Below are 21208 nucleotides of genomic sequence, written 5' to 3' on the forward strand. Positions count from 1 at the left end.
TTTGCCCTTCAGAGGCGCAGCTAGTGGAAGGCTCCGGATTAGCATTGACCACCTGGGGTACTATGCTCTTTCTAATAAGAAGGAACACGCAAATACTCAGACGAAACCAGTTCACGCTAAGGGACCGCGGAGTGGGGTACGTGCGGGGCCGATTCATGCTCCTTCGATCATATGCTCTGGCTGTGCCCAGCCATAGAAAACTCTATACTTTCCACAAAGGAACAGTGGGGGGGCGTTCCTAAGAAGCGACCACCACCACATCCAACTCCAGGCTGTCCAGAGGGCCCACGACATCGCAACGGGATTTCGCCTCCCGGTGCCATCGTGGGCGGAGCCACCGACTTGACCTAAGGGAACCTTCGGATCCCCCTGGCCAGTTTCTCAGGACCAATAAAAGTTCTTGTCACCGTCACCAGTTCACGCTCAAAAAACTCGTGATATACAATAGCCGATGTGGCAAGCCAAGGTAGGCCTCAGAACCTCTGGCACTATATGCACGCCAGATCGACCTCAAGCAAAGAACAGCCTGTGTAGTTCCTCACATAAAGGTACTATCCACAACATCGTAGTAACTCGCTGAGGTTCAGTTGACTCTACACCAAGGTGTAAGATATATATATATATCTTACACCATGCTCTACACTCAAGCCAATCTATTCTCGATTTTGACAGTTTACTAGAACACGGCGTTTACCAGGACGCCGCTGGTAGCTCACTACCGTGTTTCAACGCAGGCCGAAAGCTGCTTTTGTACCACGCGACAAAAATTTAGGTAAGAAAAAAAAAAAGGTGAAGCTTTAAGTAGGAAGAAGCCGGCAACCGACGCTCTTTCCTCCGTGTACAGAGAGCGCCGTTATTCGCCGTGCTCGACGCAGATTAGAAAAGCGTTTTGTCTGTCGTCGCGGCCTGGCCCGACGTTCCTCCCACCGCTACCGCTCGTCACAACCCCCCCCCCCCCCTCGCCCTTTCATTCCTCGCCGATAAGCCGCCGTGTCCATACAGGCGTACTTGTCCGGGATTCCGCTCCCGGCGGCATTTTGAAACAAACGTTTCTGCCAACGAAAGATTTCCCTCCCCGTCATCATAGCCGCCGAGCGTGACGCTCACTTTCTCAATATATCCTTTCCCCCAACCGCTCTCCTCGCCGCTCCATGCCTCAGCTCTCTTCAGGCGAAGCTTCGATGGGGGGAGGAGGAAAGCACGCTTAGCAAAGGAGCGGGGAGAGAAATGGTCCACATTCTGTCGAGCGGCCGTTCGTGACTATCGGCTCATCCGGTGGATGTGGCCGCCAACACGGAAGCTCCCTACACGGTCCGCACTGGCCGGAGCCAGCTATGGCCAACTTCGCACCAATGGTGGACGCCCCCCCCCCCCCCCCTCCATTGCCACGTTCGTGGAGCTATCTGCACAGGATAGACAATGGTTGTCGATTTTTACGCTTATGCTGGCGCAATGCGAAAACGTTCGTCGTGTACTTACATCTAAGTGCACGTTAGGGAAACCCGGGCGGCCGAAATTAATCCGGCGGCTTCCAATACCCGTCCATCATAACGCAGACGTTGTTTCGGTACGATGCAGGTCATCGATCGGTCAATCATGATGCCATTTACGTTTTGAAGCGACGGCGAGAGATTATGGCTTTTAATGCCTTGCACTGGCAGTTGTGCTTACGAAACTGGCATTGCCCATTTCTCAAAACTTAGACGATAACGAAAGACGGACGCCATTGAGTAGTTCCTGATCGATGGTTAAAGAGTTTGCACAAACAGACACTTTCCTGTACCCATTTCCGCTGGCAAATTTGCCAGCATAACACGTGCGTCCGTATTTTTGTAGCCTTCCTTTTCATTTTACTTCTGTTCTTCGCTTATCATACGTTATGCCGAGTGGCCGATCCCATCGACAAAAGTGGTGCGGCGGTATTCAAATCACTGATCACAGGGGGTTAAGAATGGAAATAGAGATGTATAATTAGCAAATACGGCACATTTGGTAAGGATTAATTTCCCGAGATTATTTTCATTTCGTATCACCAGTCGCACCGAATGGCCCGTCCCGACGATAGTGTCAGCATGGCATCGTACGAGTCGGTCACGACGGCCGAGAAGAATAGAAAATGAAATTAATTGATACGAAAGAGTGCCCCAAGGGCTTCTCCGGTCGTTCGGCAGAGCCCGATACGAGACGACGGTGTAACCTTTCATATCAGCGCCTATCACGCGAGGCGCAGTGTGTCGCAGCTTGCAGCACAATACATGCGAATGAAATGCCAACATTAATGTATTCTTTTTATTTTTTGAGGCATGGCTCTTCAAATGCTCAAAATGGCCTTTTTCGTACAGAAAAATACACCTTCAACGAGCATATAAGCAACGTTATGCATTAAGACCTATACATACGTATACAAAAGCAGTTAAGCAGCAGCGACACATGATCGCAGGTACCACACGCGAGAAGAGTAAAAATGTTCGTAAAAACTAATTAAATTGTGGGGTTTAACGACCCGTAACAGAACGTTCGAGGATGGCAGAAAATTAGGTGTGGTGACGAAATTAGAAAATTCGCAGAAGCTACCTGAAAACAGCTAGCGCAACACAGCGGTGATCGATGTGTTGCGCTTCGTCCTTGCCAGTGGACATAACAATAGGCTGACGATGATGATGAACATGGTGGGCTATGAGGGCCCCGGATTAATTTTGACCACCTGTGGTTTTCATTAGTGTGCGCCTAAATCTAAGTATACGAGCTTTTTTGCATTTCGTCTCCTCCTAAATGCGGCTGCCACGGGTGAGAATCGAACCCGTCACCTCGAGCTTAACAGCGCAAGGCCATGACCACTGAGCCACCCCGTCCCTATGAGAACGGTTCTCATACTCTTCTTCATTCGGTGATAGTAGATGCTGAGACATCACAATGCGCATGTTTCACGACTGTTTTTCGGCACTGCTACTCAGTCTAGCACGGGAAGTGCCTGTTCATCGGGTAAATAAGGCGGGTATCCAAAGAAAGGTGGAGACTTGAAACCCGTCGCATCGTATATCAGTGGCAATAGAATTGCACTGCTGAGCTTGAGATCGCGGGCTACAACATGGGCGCGGCGGCTCTATTTCGATGGGAGCGAAGGGCAAGAACACTCGAGTACTTAGAGTTAAGTGCACAATAAAAAATCCCAGGTGGTCAGAACTAATCCGGAGTTCCCTACTATAGCTTGGTTCATAATCATATCGCAGTATTAGAAGTAACGCCCTAGAATTCGATTTCTTTAATGGAGTCTTGAAGGAGCCCACAGTGACCGAACAATGAATCATGGTCCCAGCGACATGTGTTATTTATAATTGTTCGACCACTGCTGGTCCTTTCAGCAGTTAACTGTTTGCCACCAAATGCTACTTCTATAATGGCAGCACGCGTCGCACTTTATAGCATCGTCGCTCCCGTGCTCCAATATGAAGCGAGGTTGCCTCGACAAAGTAAGGCTTAGTCATACGAATGACGCAAACTTAATGTAGAACTGCTTCATGTGAAACTTACCAAAGGCGAATCCTAGATGAGTCGTCTGTTTCTCGAACCTAGTGTAGATGCGAATCGAACGGTAATCGAACGAATTACACGCTACGTGTAAGGCAGAATCCAGTGTTGTCCTGAGCACGTGAAGAACTGCATGGTTAAAGGATACGAACCAATTAATGCCTGCATTGATAAAAACGATTCGACACTTTTGAAGCAGTCATTCGTAACGCTAGATTTCGAAATAAAACATTGTTCTTATTAGTGAAGCTTTCCAAAGATTAACCCACGAGTAGGACGAATTTCGTGACACGACATTTTTTTTTTCTAAATGAACTAAGAGCATGCCGTTTTGCGCTGCATTGAGCAATCTTTAAAAAATAACTCTTGCATTGCAGACTGTGCGCCAAATCCCTCAAGAAATCTGCTGCTTTTATGTAGCCTGGGTTGCCGAAACATTTATGAGCAGCAGTAGATAAATGAGATAAAAGCCACTGCTGAGGACTCGATTTCATTCATCAGCCCTGAGACGTAACGACGTACATCAATAAGTACATGATGCACAGTTTGCAGCAGTGTGCATCATGGTCAGCCTACGTGAAAATGAACACATGAAGTCAAATGGAACTTAGTTGTGATGGTATTTTATACAGTGCTTCAGAAGTCGTTGTGTCAAGGCGCCGAACAAGAGGCGAACCCTAGATTTAGACTTTGCACACACGCATCGATATTACTGCGGCACTGAGTATAAGTACACACGCCGTGAGGGAAACAGGCACATAAGAGTATTTCACCGTCACCAGATTCAACAGGTCAGCTTGGAGACGAGTCGCAACTAATACACAGATGAGTCGTCGTTGAAGCCCACTGAAGACAGGTCAGCGACAAGTGTCATAAATAGTCAAGGTGTGGCAAAAACGCACCGCAAAATGTGAGGCACCTCCGCACGCGCGGCAAACGGAGGTTCAAGCTTCGGGTTCACTGGCGGACCTTCCGTCCGACACGAGTCCCGCCTCCCGAGCCATCGAATGGAACGAGGTGTGGCCGTCGGCGAGCAACTTGGCCGGTTCGCCTACCTCCACGATGCAGCCCTGTTCCATGACTACGACCCGGTCCGAGTGAAGCACCGTGTGTAGCCTGTGCGCGATCGTGATGACAGTACAGTCCACCATGTGCTCGCGCAGCGTCTGCTGCACCAGCATGTCGGTCTCCATGTCCACCGAGGCCGTGGCTTCGTCCAGAACCAGAATCTTTGTCTTTCTTAGGACGGCGCGGGCTAGGCACACCAACTGTCTCTGTCCCACGCTCAGATTCAGTCCACCTTCGGTCACTTGGAAGTCGAGGCCTGCTTCCTCGAAGGCGTCTTTGAGGTGTGCCCTTTCCAGAGCGATCCACAGTTCTTCGCTGCCATGGGTGCCGGTAGGATCCAGGTTGTAACGGAGCGTGCCGTGGAACAGCACTGGATCCTGCGGAATGATTGTAATCCGGGAGCGTAGGTCGTGCAAACCGAGCGTCGAGATGTCGATGCCGTCCACAACAATTTGGCCCTCGCACCTCTCCACAATCCGGAAGAGACTGAGGGTCATGGTCGATTTCCCGGCTCCTGTTCGGCCAACGACTCCAATCTTTTCGCCTGCTCGTATGTCGAGGTTTATATTATTCAACGCTAGATCCAAGCCCTCTCTGTAACGAGTGGAATAAGACCTGAAGCACACGGCTCCGTCTCGCGGCCACGCAGGATCAGGACTCCAGCCGAGACACCAAGGAGCTTCTGGGGTGAGCCTCCTGTACTCGTCCAGGCGCTCGGCAGAGACCAGGTTTGCCTCCAGTTCGGTCGAGAAGTAAATGAGGTAGTTAAATGGCGCAATCGTGTTAAGCGAGTAAGATACCATAAGGCCAGCCATGCCGGCATCGATGTTGTCCCTGTTGGTAACTAGAAGCAGGAGCATTGTGATGAGCAGAATGTCGCCGATTATTTCGAGCCGTATCTGCATCCAGTAGTTGCAGTGCAGGCTGTTGACGGTGCAGTTTTGCGTCACGTCGACCTTGCGGTCATTGTCGTCGACGAAGATCCGTTGCACGCCGTAACTCCGTACGCTCGATAGGCCGGTCACGGTCTCGGCAAGATGGTTGTTCACGGGCGATCGGGTCACTGACTCAAGTCGTTTGACTTGGCGTAGAGACTTGACATACACTTGTCGCAGCAGAACGAATGACACGATGACCGGTATGGCAATAAGAATGAATATTGGAAGGTTTATGGAAATCAGCACTATCATGCCGACAATTTGGATGAGAAACTCCAGAAAAAAGTTGCCCACCATGGGAAGTTGGACGTCGAGCTGGTCGACATCTTTGCCAAACCGGTTCAAAATGCGACCCGACGGAGTGGCGTCAAAGAAAGATAGAGGAGCTCTCATGACTCCGGAAAGCATCAAGCCATGCAGCCTCGTTGACGCCGAAAGAGCGACCCTCCATAGCAGCGCCACACCAACGAAGCCCGTCAGACTCTGGCAGACACACAAGATGGCGTAGACCATTATTCTGTAGTTTCTCAAAGGAATGTTCTGAGTTCCATCTGGAAGCGGAGGATCTGTGCTCCACTCACTGAGCCAGATGCCAGTGTAGATGTCGATGGCCCTGAAGGCGGCGTAGAAAAGAAGCGTGAAAACGAGGAGCGGGCCTGCGTGTTTGATATAGTTCAGGTACACTCTCATCTTGATAGAGCCCTCCTCCACTATCTCTTTCTGGATAATATTCATCTCCTCCTTCTCAGGTTTTCCTTCCGACTTGGCGTCCGTTTCGGGGCCAGAATCCTCTCCGTGTTCTGACTGCTTACGCTTCTTCTTCTTCTTTACGAATTCCTTGAGCAGTTCTGACAGAACGCTGCCTTCCTCCTTAAGCTCTTGGTAGGTGCCACTCTCGACTATCGAACCTCCTCTCATAACGACAATTCGATCAACGTCAGGCAGGACTGAAAGATTATGAGTAACCAGGACTCTCGTCACGCCTTTCAGAAGGCCTCGCGGACCCATAAGGTCCTTGAATATGGCCGCGCCAACATGAGCATCAACGGCACTTAAAGGATCATCGAAAAGATAAAGGCCTTTGCGTTGATAAGCGGCTCGCGCTAAGCTTACTCTCTGCTTCTGGCCACCACTGAGGTTGATGCCCTTCTCGCCTATCTCCGTCAGATCACCACCCGGCAATATTTCGAGGTCTTTTTCAAGGCAGCATGCTCTCAGAACTTTTTCGTAGAGTTTACCATCGTAGCTCTTTGTAAACAGAATATTGTCTCTCACTGTTTTGTTTTGAATCCAGGGGCACTGGGGAACGTAGGCTACGTCTTCAATGCAGTCCACTGATCCAGACCGGATCCTAAGATCTCCGAGCAGAGCGGAGAGAAGTGATGACTTCCCACTCCCGACGGGACCGACAATTGCAAGAAGCTCGCCAGTTTTCACAGATAAGTTGATGTCGTGAAGAACACATTCTTTGTCCCACGACCAAGACATTGTCGCACCTTTTATTGTGATGTCTTCGCCATCTTTCGGTCTTCGGGACACCGCGCACCGGTCTATTTCAGATGACATCAGGAATTTTCTTATCCTGCCAAAAGCCACGTTGGTTTGTATTGCGTTCGAAATGAAGTCCGGGATTAAGAACATAGAGTAGCGCATCTGATTGAAGAGCGTCAGAGAAACAAACGTCACGGTTGGGTTCAGAATGTTCTTGTCGCTGATCAGCACGTATGTCACAAAACTCGACAAGGCAACGAGCACGGAAGAGCAAGTCATGCAAAAGCAACTGAAGGCGGTAAGGTACGAGTACTTTTTAAGCAAAGAAACCTCTTGCGAACGTAGACTTTCGATTTTGCCCATGAATGGGTTTTCCCAGGCGAACAACTTCAGGATCTTAATGCTGTTTAGTATTTCCGACATGCTCTTGATTCTCTTGTCCTTGAGCTTCATCTGTGCTGCCTGGTACTTGTGACCAAGGCTCATCACGACAAGAACAAGAGGCATGATAACGACCATGACGCCAATCCCAGCCAGGCAGGCGACGCCCAAGTACTGCCATAGAAGCACTACGGAGATAATGATTAGCAGTGGTGCGGAGGCAACAAAACCAAAAGACGCTGCCAGTCTAAAGACACGGTCAGCGTCCACAGAAACCAAATTCACCATTTCACCGACTGTGTAATCTTGCTGCCCCTCGCTAGAAATCTTCAACGCCTTCCTGTAAACAGCACCAATGACAGCAGCTTTCATGCCGAGACCAGTCAGGGAAAGTGTACAGTCAATGTGGCGCACGAACATGGCTGTTATGAAGTTGGCGGTTACTATTCCGACCGCATACATGACACCTTTCCACGTGGGCTCGTCGCTAGCCATGTAGCCCGTAATGAGGTGAAGCAGCAACGCAGGAGCAGTCCTCACAAGTGTCCGAATCATAGCCAGGGTACAACCAAGTAGAACCGGCTTCCAGAAGGCTTTTCGCATGGTTCTGAAGAGCGATGGTGTCGGCTTCTCATACTCGCAAGAGCCGTCTTGCGCCTTGTAGCCCGCTGAATCCAGCTCCTTATTCCAGTAGACACTCCATTCGTCATGTTTCACCCGCGTCACTAACTCCGGCCTCGCTTTGAACAGGTCGATAAGTTCCAGGCTTCGCCGGAAACCTCTCACAATCAGCGGCGTCATCCACGTGAACATCAACGAAGAAAGCGGCCCGGCGGTCAGATACGGCCTTTTGGTGTCAGGACGGACGTCGGTTAGACAGGAAAGAACGAACTGCACCACCACAATCGGGTAGGCCGACATGCTGACAGCAAATTCAATGGGGAACACATCCGGCAGGTCCACGTCGTCTCGGAAGACGTCCTCGAGGTAGTGGAAGTACTCGGGAAGCTGAAAGAACGCCGCCACGAACCAGAAGAACATCATCAAGTTCGAAGACCCGGCGCCTTGCCGGCGGTTGTGCTCCTGCATGATCAGCGTGATCGCGAACGTGACGCAGCGAACCAGGTCTGCCGTCAGCGACGCCCAAGAGGAGTACGGCACGTCCATGGTCAGCTTGCAGATGAAGGAGAATCCGTACACGAGGGCCAGCAGGAGGCTGAGCAGGAAGCGCAGGAGGCTCAACAGGAGTCAGGGACAAGGGTTTTGTCCTCATCACGGGACACTTCTTGCTTCCGGCGTCGCACAGAATCCATGGCACGAATCCGAAGAGGAGCAGCACACTTCCCGGCAGGTAGGCAAGCACGGTCGACTCGAAGCAGCCGGTAAAGCGAGGGTAAGCCGAATTCCAGGTCAGGTCCCAGTCCCAGACGGGCGTCAGGCAGAAAAAAGACCCCATGCTGCCCGCCCGATGCCCGACGAGGATGGAACGGTCACCGGCGGGCGCAGCCGCGGATCGTGCTGTTCGTAGGGCACTCTCAGATAGAACACAGCGCGGCAATCGCACGGGCGGACCGTAGACAATTGACGAGAAGAGACCACCCCCCGACGCGCAGATAAGACAACTCCTAGTGACACTCTCTCTTTTTTTTCTTCTTTACGCTTCTCACGACATTTGGTGAGGACATGCGGGTGCACCTTATCAGCTGTTCCGTTCCCGCTGTTGTCTATAGGCGAGACTGTCGATAGCGTCCCAAACGACTTTTCCAGTAGCCGTGGCGCCAAACACCCGTGCTGCTTTGTTTTTTCAGCCTTAAGACGTCAGTACTGATGACTGCTTGATATTAATGTTCCAAGCTGGTCTTGAAATTTGTCATGACGTCTTGCTATGGACCCAGCAATTTTGTTGTAAGAAGTTGTAAGCCGTTGTTGATAATCAGTAGGAGATGCTAAATAACTCATTTATTTGAGGCACGCAGTAGCGATAGGCTTCATACAATACTTATCAACGGCCATAGTTTAATCATGCGCATGAGCAGAGATGCCAATAATCAGGCGCAATAAAGACCCCCTCCCTCCTCCCACTGTGAAAAGAAAACTAACCCCAATCCGCCACACTCCGTTATGTTTCACGCCAGCTAGCCGCAGCGGCTGAGCTAACATGACTTGCCGATGTTCTCTTTATTGCAGTTATTTTGATAGAGGTCCCTTATGCCTGTGTCGTGACTTATATCGCAATCCTTAGCTTGCTATTGGAAGTATTTTAATCAATTTACTCGCAAAAATATTTGTTTCAGGGATATGTCCGCGCGTAATCAGAGTCGCAGATTACGCCAGAGGTCTAACATCTGTAGATGACCTGCACTGGTTTGTGTGGCTGTGGCGCGCTTAGACCTGAGGGTGCACCCTTGGAATACAATGCGTGGCACACTGTCCCAGTTCTTCCCACTGTGCTGATAACCAACCTGAGTAATGACGCAAGTACCGTCACTCGGCGTGCGTTCGCACGCACTTGTTTAAGGTTACCAAACACACCTTCGATAATTTCGACTATCGCACCCGTGCTATGGCGCTGGTCGAAAGAAAACAGAAGCGGCGTCCATCCGCATGGACAAGTGCCAACTCAGCCACCTACAATAGGCATGCCATGATTGATAAGCATCGGTACGTTTGGGCTGTGCGAGTCCATGCCGCACGCAGTGTTCGCTGCCATCGAGTGCAGACTGTGTACGCCAGTAGATATAGTGTGTTATCAGATCAAAGCGTCTCGCTTTGTTTCCTTCCCCGTGGTGTTTGCGAGCGCAATTGTGAACGTTATCGAGTTCCTGCCTTTTGTTTCGGCTCGCTTATATCAGGGCGTAGATCAAGCTTCACTAATCGCCCATTATTCAAGGTAATCAGGTCCACTTCTACCTCCTGCCGCTCGTTTTGGGATGTTGAGCAATCATAAAAAAAGCCGGAAAATATTTTTTGTGAGCGTCAGTAAGCATTTCGGAGCCATTATGTGGCTCATCATTCTAAATCCAACTTTTGAGACACTTTCGAAAGTTCACCTTACCCATACCCAACCGTCGTGTGGCAGATGAGCAACGGATGCTATGCTTTTATTTTCAGATGATCAGATAAACACTACCGTCTTTCGAAAGTATTTCTGAGCCACAGCTTGCAATTTATAAGCATAAATCTGATTTAATGTGTCCCATTGCTATATTGTCTCAGTCAATTATTCGAATGGATATAACCAAAACAGATCATTCTTGTTTGTCCGAGTGTGTGTGTTTTGTTTTGTTTTTCACATGTCATATGGCACTGCAAACATGGATTTCCTCTCCATTCAACAATGCTGTTAGAAAATGCCTGTTCCCGTATAACCAAATTTTAGCGGTGCTAGAAAACGGTCTGCTAAAACTGCATGTTTATTAGGGCATCATTAGGGCAAGTTGTCACGAGGGCTATAGTGACGTTATAGTGACGTTCCGGCTATAGCGATTGGCCTCCGCTAACGAAACCAGTTCACGACTGACGCCCTCATGACAGCGTACAATCAGTTTTCGATCCCGCTGATTGTACGCACACATGATCCCCACCCCTCCTGGATAACCAAAGGCTTGCGTTCATTAAATGCTATGCGATCTCGGAAGATCAACGCTCTAATTGCAACTAATGTATTTAGATAATATTAGCGCTCTAAATATCCCTCGTCTCTCTCATTGAAATATGTGAGCTCTGCACAGCCCGCGTGACGTCATGGCTCAAAGTACGCCCGGCTTCTGGTGTCGCCTGCAGGCGTTGCGACTACAATTTGTACACGACGAGAACGCTTAAATAATTGCAAGAACAATTGAAATGAATGACACTTACAATATATTGCATACAACATTCAATTCAACATGGTCTGCGAAGGCGTGCCGCTGAATTAGTTAGTTGCGACGCACGCCGTGTTTAGCGCGCGTCGCAATTATCAAGCGTCTCCTGCACAATCCTCAATCCACGTAGGCGGCATCTCTGAGAGAGCTCCAAGAGAAAACAAATTGAGACGCATATCTCTACTCGTTTAGATATTAGTGTTGTGTAGACCTTATTACGGGGTCTAGATTACTTAACAGGAGATCTGAAAGTTGGGCATGTTGGTATTAATTGCTACTGTGGGTGGGTCATCCGGACACTCCTTTCTTGTCCGTGAGTTCATCGCGCAACTCACAGTATTGATCCATATAAATGGTGACTAAGATACCAGTTAAATGGTTCCAAAATGACGTGGGGGGGGGGGGGGGGGGCGACAGATGGAGTAGCACGTTGTGGTGTAAAAGTTACAAAAACAGGGGTAAGGCCCCCTCAGTTCTAACCTGCCCGAGGATGACAAGGCCGCCTTTGACAAAAATAGGCCCACCTGTCGAACCGTAGGCCAGCCTTTCGGAAGTGCCTTATCCCTATTTGTAACAGCTTAAAGGGTTGTTAACGCTAAATAACTAAGAAAGATGTTAAAGCAAAATGTTCAAGAGGCATCATCAAATGCAGCGGAAAGAGTTATCCATGGGAAGAGTCCAATGACCGGTGACGTCCTCGCCGAATTCAGCGCCGGGCCTCAGTGCGACCCTCGCGCAGATGTGATGATTGCACGCGCAGCCTTTGATATGTTTACGCGCGTACGAGGGACGTGCGTGGCTCGCCCGACGATAAGGAACTGCACGCGGTCGCCGCGTTCGCCGTGGGCTACAAGAGAATGTGCGTCCTGTTTCCGTATTGAGTGCCAGATAGCGCGCCGAGTGCAACTGCGTGCAGCTCTCGCAACCGTTTTCAGTGTTGGGCTTCACTTGGCGCGGAAGTACGAACAAAAACGAAATTGAAAAAATAAAAGCCATCACCGCATGTCTTGTAGCAGACAGAAAACGTGCTACTCTTCCTACACTAAGATATTTTTTTCTCCTTTCTTTTGTGTTCTGTTATAACTAGGTTGCTGTCGGGAGACCGAGGAACAAGACACCTCGGCTACCTTATACTTCGCTCTGTTCTACAGGGAGAAGACTATGAAACCATAGATTATGATTATCAAGGACAGCGCCAGCTTCTTTAAAACCCGCTGGAAATACGTTGAGATGTGGTTCATATATAAACCGCCTTAGGGACGAAGCAATGGCAACTGTGAGTGCAAGGGCGAGCACACGTAGAGAGTGGCGCGATACGCAGTGACTTTACCACGTGACCCATGCTACCGCAGGATTATACTGCCTCCGAAATCAGCGCAGTTTTCATTACATCATCTCCTGGATCAGCCCAGTTGTTAATTATACTGCAGGCCTCAGGGATCGAGCCGCTTTACAAGTCGAGAAATCGACTGAGCAGACGCGCCGGGGAAGAAGGTAGGGAAACTTTCGCTTTAATAGAGGAATCACACACCTGAAGGCGTATATTTGCTGAACTGAAGATATTTAGGTACCGATTGCTTTATTACTTTTTTTGCGAAATTTCGTAGATAACGGAACTAGTCACCAGCACATCTGCGCGTATAAGTCGATTCGTTATATGTGCACCACATTCTGTCTTGTAGCGTCCGCGTTCAGAAACCAACCGACCACTCGTTGACTGAAGGATTGGATCGTTGCAAGAAAGATAACGCATTTGAAAAGTTAAGAATCAGGGGGCAAATTCACAAAGCTTTTCTTTCGTAAGTGTTCCTTGCCATTGGCCGCTCGCCCTAGATAATAATATGTCTTGTATCCGGATTTGCTGAAATTCTTTCTTATGAAAAATTCTAGCGTAAGCTTTTGTGGATTCGGGCCCAGAACATTTATGGCTGCGGTGGCGTAAGAGTCCATTCGTCATCTAAATAGTGCGTACGCGTGGCTGCACAAATGCGGGACACACTCTACAGTCTTATTTTCACATGCGCCGCGCATTGGGCACACGACGACAACCGGCAGTCCAAATGAACGCGCCGCCCCTTGTCCCCACTCCCTCCATTATGACGTCACTCACAGGCACTTTTCTCTTCTTCTCAAAGCTGCCACTGCTTCTTAGAATACACGTTTCACTTTCGTGTTATGACCGATTCCCCTGAAAGAAGGATCAACCAATTTTGTTATTGCCCCTTCTTCCTTATGCAGTGATATCAATGCTCTCCTTATTCTTCTATAAATATAGCGTATAGTCGCGAGAAACGCATCCACCCATTATACATACGTTGCAACCCTATAATACCTTCGCACGCGAATTAACATCCATGTGACCGTCTGCGCCTTTGTGTGTCTTCTCATCGCGCACTGCGCCCTTCCCTGGCAAGCACTGAAGAGTACGCATGTTTAGCTGTAGGTAAGCACCTGTAGTTGTGTCTTCCTTGCTATTCTACTTCGTTAGCAATGCTATTTTCAGCAAGCCTGCCGCCCCGCCTCTACATGAAGCACGCATGGCAAGCTGTACGTGCTTGTACGTAGCCCGCGAACATTTATGCTCACAGATTGAGCATATTTCGTTGTTTTTCTCGCAAGGGTTGCCACACGACGGAAGATACCTAAACGAATGCGGGCAGGCGCTTTTCGCAGCTGCGTAACGGTCCTTTAGAACTCATTCTCCATAATTAACCGCTCGCATTCTGTTTACTTGCCTGTCCGTATCCAGGCCCTTCTAATCACTTTCTCTCGCGTGGCCCTTGTCCCTGAACACAGCCACAGCAAATGACGGGCGTCCTCTGCTTGCGCGACGGCCGATAACTTTAAATGTGTATACTTCACTATGTCTTCATCTTCATTATTCTACTGCCGAGATGAACTCACGCTCAAATACCATGGAAATTTCGTCTAGGCTTTCTCTCACTGAGCGTGCTCGAATAGCACCGACGAGTGCCCCGAACATGCAACCAGCGCTTGTTTGTTTTGTCTGCGAGCGAGCCCGCGCAACCGAATCGCACGCACTTTGTTGTGCCATGCTACGTGCAGTTGCGCCGCCGCAGAAACCGGCCAGCCGCGGATCGCGAAATAGGAGACACACATGCGTCAGCTTCGGTCCGCGTCACACACAATGCGGCAGTTCGCATCGGGGCGCGTCTCGACGCGCCATCTCTGCTCTCATTCCCGAGCCGCTCCTCCGCGAAGCACTTCCAGTCTTTGTTGCGTGCACTCGACCCAGAGACTGCTCGGCGCAAGCTTATTCGTGGCTACGGAAATTTGTGAGTGGCACCCTTAAGTGCTCAGCTGTGCGACAGAGCGCCTTCGGCAACAACGTGCCATTGCGGCATTACAGGGTCCCAACTCGAAAGAGCGACGACAAAACGGAAAGCGAACTGCACCTCCTGAACGACACCTCTCTAGCTGGCTTGACTGGAGTTACAGCGGCGCTGCAGCCATGAGCTCTCTTGAGAAATTCTGCTGCGCGTAGAAGGAGGTATTTGTTGTTGTTGTTGTTGTTGTTGTTGTTGTTGTTGTTGTTGTTGTTGTTGTTGTTGTTGTTGTTGTTGTTGTTGTTGTTGTTGTTGTTGTTGTTGTTGTTGTTGTTGTTGCGCACACCCACAGTGTGGGATTGGCCATGAATGGGGTGGTTATAATCAGTGTTATTATTGTTGTTGTCGTTGTCGTCATCGGTCGTCGTTGTTGTTATTGCTGTTGCTGTTAGTGTGGGTGCACGTGCGCATGACATATTACATGCGTAATTTTTCTTCCCTGACATTCATCGCGTGCATGCATCAATCAGTAGTGTGCATAAAATGAAACTAAACACACAATTGCATGCATCGCCGTTAGTTCTTTAGCATTTAATTAACCGCTTCAGTATAAAGCTTCGCCTCACAAGTTCTTCCTACATGTGCGTTGAATCTGCATTTCTTTTCGCTTTCCCAGCAATGTAGCAGCTATGTGCACAAAATAATCGAATATTTAGATGCACTAAAAAAGAAAGTGATATGAACGAGCTTGGTGTCATGTGTCACCACGCAGTTTGAAAGGGGATGCTCATATCATCGTGGCCATCATCATCACCACTATCGTCCACTTCTTTGATGTTCCGGTATTCCAGATACCTATGTACAGATAGGGCTAAACTCTCAAGCGGTCCGTCGCCATCTCTGACATGCTCGCCATTAAGAAGGATGCAAAAAGACTGGGCGCTTGTTGGTAAAACATGCTTTCGAGTTTGATTACCAGCGCAGAGACGTCAGAGGGGACAGAAACAACAGAGCACTCGGTGTTCAACGCTCTCTTCTGTACCCTGTGATGTCCCTCCCTGCGCTGTTAATCAAACTTGCCATTAAGATTGCTCAGTGCCTGTTCTTACGCTTTTAATCTAGTTCCACGAGCTCCACTCAGTATAGTGTAGCATTCTCGCAAATAAGTTTTACTTAGTCGTTTGAACCTACGTGGAAGGGCGTTAGTATGTGCCAATTTTTTACTCGCTGAAACTGATGTGCAACGATATTAGAAGTGAAACATCAGCAAGAAGCTTAACCGAAGGAAGAGCCTAAGCTCTAATGCATTCGTTCCATAAAGTTTCGGCTTAGTAGGTGGAATACATTCGGCAAATATGTTACACTTAGTTGCCAGAAGCTATGTGGAGCAAGATTAAGAACGTACTTATCAGTCTTGAGGATTAAATCCTCTGTGAATGCCAGCCCTAGTCTCGCGCGCAAGGTGAAGCAGAGATCACTTTGTTAAAGGTCGTATTCGCACCTTTGATTCGAAGCATTCTTTGCCAAATCAGGCAAATCGAATCTACGGTATCTATCTATCTATCTATCTATCTATCTATCTATCTATCTATCTATCTCTCGCTAGCTAGCGGCCGGGGCTGCCGATGCCTACCAACTTGAGCTGCTGGGAATATGCTCGCGTTCACGTTGCCGGCTTGGTGGCGGCATCGTCGTCATTTGAACTCCGTCATCCGACTCTCGCCTCCGATTCTCGCGTATTGCCTGCGCTGAGCCAGGTGGCGCGCGTAAGAAGATCCCGGCAGAGTTACTGTACGTGTTACCAAAAGTGGTACCTTTGGTACCGTATTGTACAGTGACTCTAGGTCCCGGCAATGTCGGCTGCGGTACATCGGGTGGTGGTTGCCTCCGTACGAGCAGCGATTCAAAAGCAAGCTTCCCACACCCCGCAACCGGCTCCTGACGCCCACGAAGAAGGTCGCACAAAGAAACTCGCCGGCCACAATTCGTAAATTGCCATATGTGCCGTAAAGTAATTGCTTAAGAAGTTAATTTATTTTCGTCAGTTAGTTCGATATGCGTTTCAATTTCTTCTGCTAGTAATGTGGGCCTCTTCAAATAATCCAGCTTGAGGACAAGAATTATGCTATCTGCCACAGGCGCATTTTGAAAATTCCGTAAAGCTTAAAGAGACACTAAAGGGAAAAATGATTTCTTCTGTTTCAGTAGATTACCCTTCCACGATACCAAAAACACCACTCTAATCGCGAGAAGCCGCTTGGTAAGCCAGAAAGAAACGAAAAAGACTGAAGGCGAGTGGCAACGCCACCTTGAAGTTCCCGCACCAGCTCACCATGACGTCATGAATTTTGACACCATCTTCTAGATCCCAGTTAATTCTTTAGCGGTAACGATTGACTACATTGTGTTCTAAAGGAACCCAAGACTGAATAAGGCAAGTTTCACGACCTTTTACTGAGTCAACGTGGCCCAAATACGAAAAATTACTGTAGAAGTCATGACGTCACACTCAAGTGCTGACATCGGGGTTTCCAAAAAAAATTACTTTGAGCTTCATTTTCTCTTCTAATAATTGACCTATTGCATGCATTGTAATGAACGACAACAAAGTTTTCGAAGAATACTTTATCAGTCTAAGTTGATTTATTGTTTTGCTTTAGTGTCCCTTTAAGAATAATCACCCCGTATACAAACTGCCGATATCAAACGAGACGCTTACAGGCATTGCTATTATCTCAGGGGAGGTTGGTTTGGGGTGATACGGATGAATAGAGAGACCCACCAAAGAAACAATACACAAAGAACAAACGCAATAGGGCAAAAAAAGGATAAGAAACGTACTGCCCACCAACGAAGGTCGAATACTGTTCGGTGTACACGAACGCCTGGAAATTAAGCGAAAATCCGCGACTCGTATAGGTAGCACCAAAACGCGTACTTTTCTATTGTAATATTGCCACATGGTGTGGCAGACCAAAGGACTGAAAAAGAGGAGAACGAGGTTCGTCTTGGCATCACGCGTCGACGCTTACGCTTTGTAAAGTGCTAACGCTTGGAGACTCCCTCGGCGTGTACGGTACAACAGGGTATACGCGACATGTCGTTTTTTTATTTGATTCTTAAAATAACTCTTTATTTATTTCTTTGTCTCCTGTACTCAAACTAGGGACTGACGTCACTGAGCTCATTCTGGTAAAAAGAAATTCAGATTCCGCCGTTTTACGTTCCAAAACCACGATCTGATTATGAGGCACGCCCTATAGTGGGGAACTGCGGATACATTTTTGACCACCTGGGGTTCCTTAAAGCGCACCCAAAGCACGGTACACGGGCGCTTTTGCAGTTCGTCCCCGTCGAAATGCGGCCGCCGTGGTCGGGATACAAACCCGCGACCTCGTGTTTAGCAGCGCAGTGCCATAGCCGCTAAGCCACCACAGCGGGTGCTCATTCTGGTACACCGGAGCATAGTCGATGGGAATGCTCCCCGAAATATTTCTACCAGCTGCGTATGTCGTCTCGCTGGGATCAAATCAAAGATCTCAGCACATAGCCTTAACGAGACACCACAGTTATTGTCACGTGCGCGTGTTTATGTGCACTAAAGAATTCGTGATCTCTGCCACGTGTGTGTGTGTGTCACTTCATGTCTCCTCTTTGCCATCTTCAGTGTAAAATACGTGTGGCCGACGAAACGTTCCCAGCCTGCATTACAGCTCTAATGAGCGCACGTTTCTGTCAACGCCACCGTATGTAACAAACAAACCCTGACCAATGCAGGACCGTCTCGAGCTGCGGCCCTGACATCCGGTGTCTGCCCTTTCACTGTGCCGACCTCGTCTTCACTACCACTCCCGTCGTGGGCGTCGATGACCGTGCCATCCGACCCGACAGATGCGCCATATTTGGCACTTCTGCTGCTTCTACCGGCAGCGATACCGCACGTTATCAAGAGCGTACTGTTTCTTCTGTTAATGTTGCTCGTGGTTCCTAAGGCGCGTGCGTTTGTGCTGCAGATTTTATGCGCGTTCTTCTGGATGGTGGCAGTATGCCTCAAGCTGTGCGATACAATTTCTGCGCGTTTATGGCATGACTTTGTAAGGACGTGGGAGTCGCTGAGTGAATTTCTCGCGTATTCCTTGATTGGATGCTTGCTTGCTTGCTGCGCGATCGTCGGCGGGATTGTGTTCTTATCTGTGTATGGGATTGCGAAACTGGTCCAACGACCCGCGACTTGGCTGGCTCACCAATTGCTGGTGCCTCTGGGAAGGGCCGCTTGTCACTGCTGCTGGTGCACTTGCTGCTGGACTGAAGAAAATTCGTCTCCTCTGGACGCCGGTAACGAAACATCGCGGCAAACATATCCGGACACTAAAAGTGTCGAAGAATATCGCGATTGCGAAGGAAGCGATACCGCGAGCACCGGGAGCGAATGTCTCCAAATTCTCGTCGAGGAATCCGCGTCTCGCTTACCGCAGTACGACACACCCACGGACACTGCAACCATCATCGAGAGCTCAGATGCCGGTCAGCGTTTGACGAATGCTGTAATGCCCGATATGCCTTCTGGGCAAATGAAAGAAAAAGAAAAAAAACTCACCTCTAACCATGTCTCTGATGTAAACAAAGTACCAAGATATGTGACTCATTTGGATTCCTCGCCTGCCTAATAATTTTCTCTTCTCAAAATTATTATTTATTTTTGTGTGTGCGTGTATTGCACATGCACAGAACGCATAGTTGATTGGATATTTGGTTGCTGATGAATTGATGAAGTGTTGATTTGATAGTTTATTGTATATTTGAAGTTGCGCAAGGTTGTTAAGCCTGTCCGAATCGCCATTGCAAAAAAATATTTCATTGGGCCCAAAACAAGCCTATGGATCCCCTCAGTGTTTGCAAAATTTGTTTTTATAAAAAATACACATAAATCAATCAATCAATCAATCAACCAATCAATTAATCAAACAAACTCAAAATAATACTATATCTCTCACACATTTCAAGTGCCTTTTATAATAAAGGGAGGTTTATGTTTCTTTTCTGGACGGTAATGTGGCGCCACGAAGTGCGATGTTACTTCACCATAAAGCAATAATAGAGACGCAAATTTTAGAGCCAACGTTGAGTTATTTTGTGTAGTCGGTTCTTTTCTGTACTTGGGCTTCATGAAAGGTTACCTTTCACTGAAAGCACACAGTTTTATAAAAGTGGTTCAATAATTACTCAATTAATATCTTGTGTCTTCCGTGAATGCACTCCCTCCACTGGCACCTGCTGATTGATTGCTACTTGTCAAGTGAAATATTTAGATCTCGAAAGCCTCAAAGGGGAAATGAACTCACTGCCATAGTGTATCACTTTACAATCAGAACATACTAAACTATGGGAGCTCCGTTTTGACTCGTTTTGTCCGCACGCGTTGTTTCCTTCAAACATTGCTCAGCCATCCTTAGGTAAAGCACTGCAGGCACCTAACTGGTTAGCGCGGACCACACAAACCGCTTGATCGAAAGTTTAAACGCAAGTTAATGAACGACCATTAACCCGACTAATCGTTTCAACTGTTTAAATATAGCGTGGTACACGCCAGTTAGCGTGAGTTCGAGCGTTTCTTGCACGTAAGGTTTCTCAATTTCTTCGTGCATGCCTTTCCCGCTTGTTCTCGCAAAGTTCGTGTATTTCATGGCTCAAAATCTAATCTTGCTCCTTTATTTATGCCTGTATATCCTACTGACCAGTTGAAAGCTGTACGTGGCCTAATAGTTTCACGTATTTTGCGCGATCGCGTCCTTTTCCCCCGCAATCTGTCTAGCTTACGTAGGCAGATTGCGCAAATAAATATTGCGACATATTCTTGTTGAGCGTTATCGGCGCCTGTATTGTTTTCTTTTTCTTGTGCAAGACGTTCGTAACGGACCTGTGTACGTACAAATGCCAGGCAAGCCTACTTATTACATTTCAATTTTGCCTGCATCTGAAAGCCTCTTCACAGCCTACGTATTTATAGAACAACGCGAACCTGGGCGTAACCTAGCGTTCCTGAGTCATTTGCGTTTGCGCACGTTGGAGGATAAGTGTATACGCTAAATGCTCCGTCGGCACACCCTACGACTTCTACGAAAACGCGTCACCGAGTATTCGTAAAAAAAAATGATTTCTATTCAGCCCGCTTGGCGATTTGTCAACCGTGACACATGATTTCCTTGATCAGGTACACAAACGCATCGTGAAACGACATATTTACGGAGTTGGTCAGTTCTTTGTTGTCAGGAAACAAGCTGTCGCGCAACAAATTTGCTTACGCGACAGCGATACGGATTTATTTTTTCGCAGAAACACCGGTGGCAATTACGCTGCGACTGCGTGAATGCAGTTTCTGTCAACTGCCGTGGATTCGTTCTTGTGACATATGAGTATTGTCGATGCTTTCTATGCTCGCTCTCACAATTTATGATCTACATTATAATTACATGTATTACTTTTCTTGACAATAATAAACTTTGACTTTTGGCATGCCGTAGTGCCGTTCTCCTGGTTGACTCATGTCCCACATTGTTGCTGGTCGAAGCCAAAATCCAACCGTTCGCATTTCGACCATGTTTCAAAGCCATCCGCCTATCTTGAGGCCACTGCAACTCGTAAGTCTATCCCA

General features: G+C 48.3%; 1 protein-coding gene and 1 long non-coding RNA gene across 2 annotated transcripts; one reads left to right on the plus strand and one right to left on the minus strand.

The window, feature by feature from the left end:
• Nucleotides 1-4131: 4131 nt before the first annotated feature.
• LOC119433456 (multidrug resistance-associated protein 1) lies at nt 4132-8986 on the minus strand. The gene is given in 2 exon segments (XM_037700665.2): nt 4132-8648; nt 8650-8986. Coding segments are annotated over 2 exon segments (4389 nt in total). The 5' UTR covers nt 8863-8986; the 3' UTR covers nt 4132-4472.
• Nucleotides 8987-14444: 5458 nt separating this feature from the next.
• Nucleotides 14445-20644, plus strand: LOC125941475 (uncharacterized). The gene is made up of 2 exons (XR_007464360.1): nt 14445-14780; nt 18334-20644. It is a non-coding gene; the product is annotated as an uncharacterized LOC125941475 (long non-coding RNA).
• The last annotated feature ends 564 nt before the right edge of the window (nt 20645-21208 follow it).

The sequence above is a fragment of the Dermacentor silvarum genome, chromosome 11, assembly GCF_013339745.2.
Source record: "Dermacentor silvarum isolate Dsil-2018 chromosome 11, BIME_Dsil_1.4, whole genome shotgun sequence".
NCBI lineage: Eukaryota > Metazoa > Arthropoda > Arachnida > Ixodida > Ixodidae > Dermacentor > Dermacentor silvarum.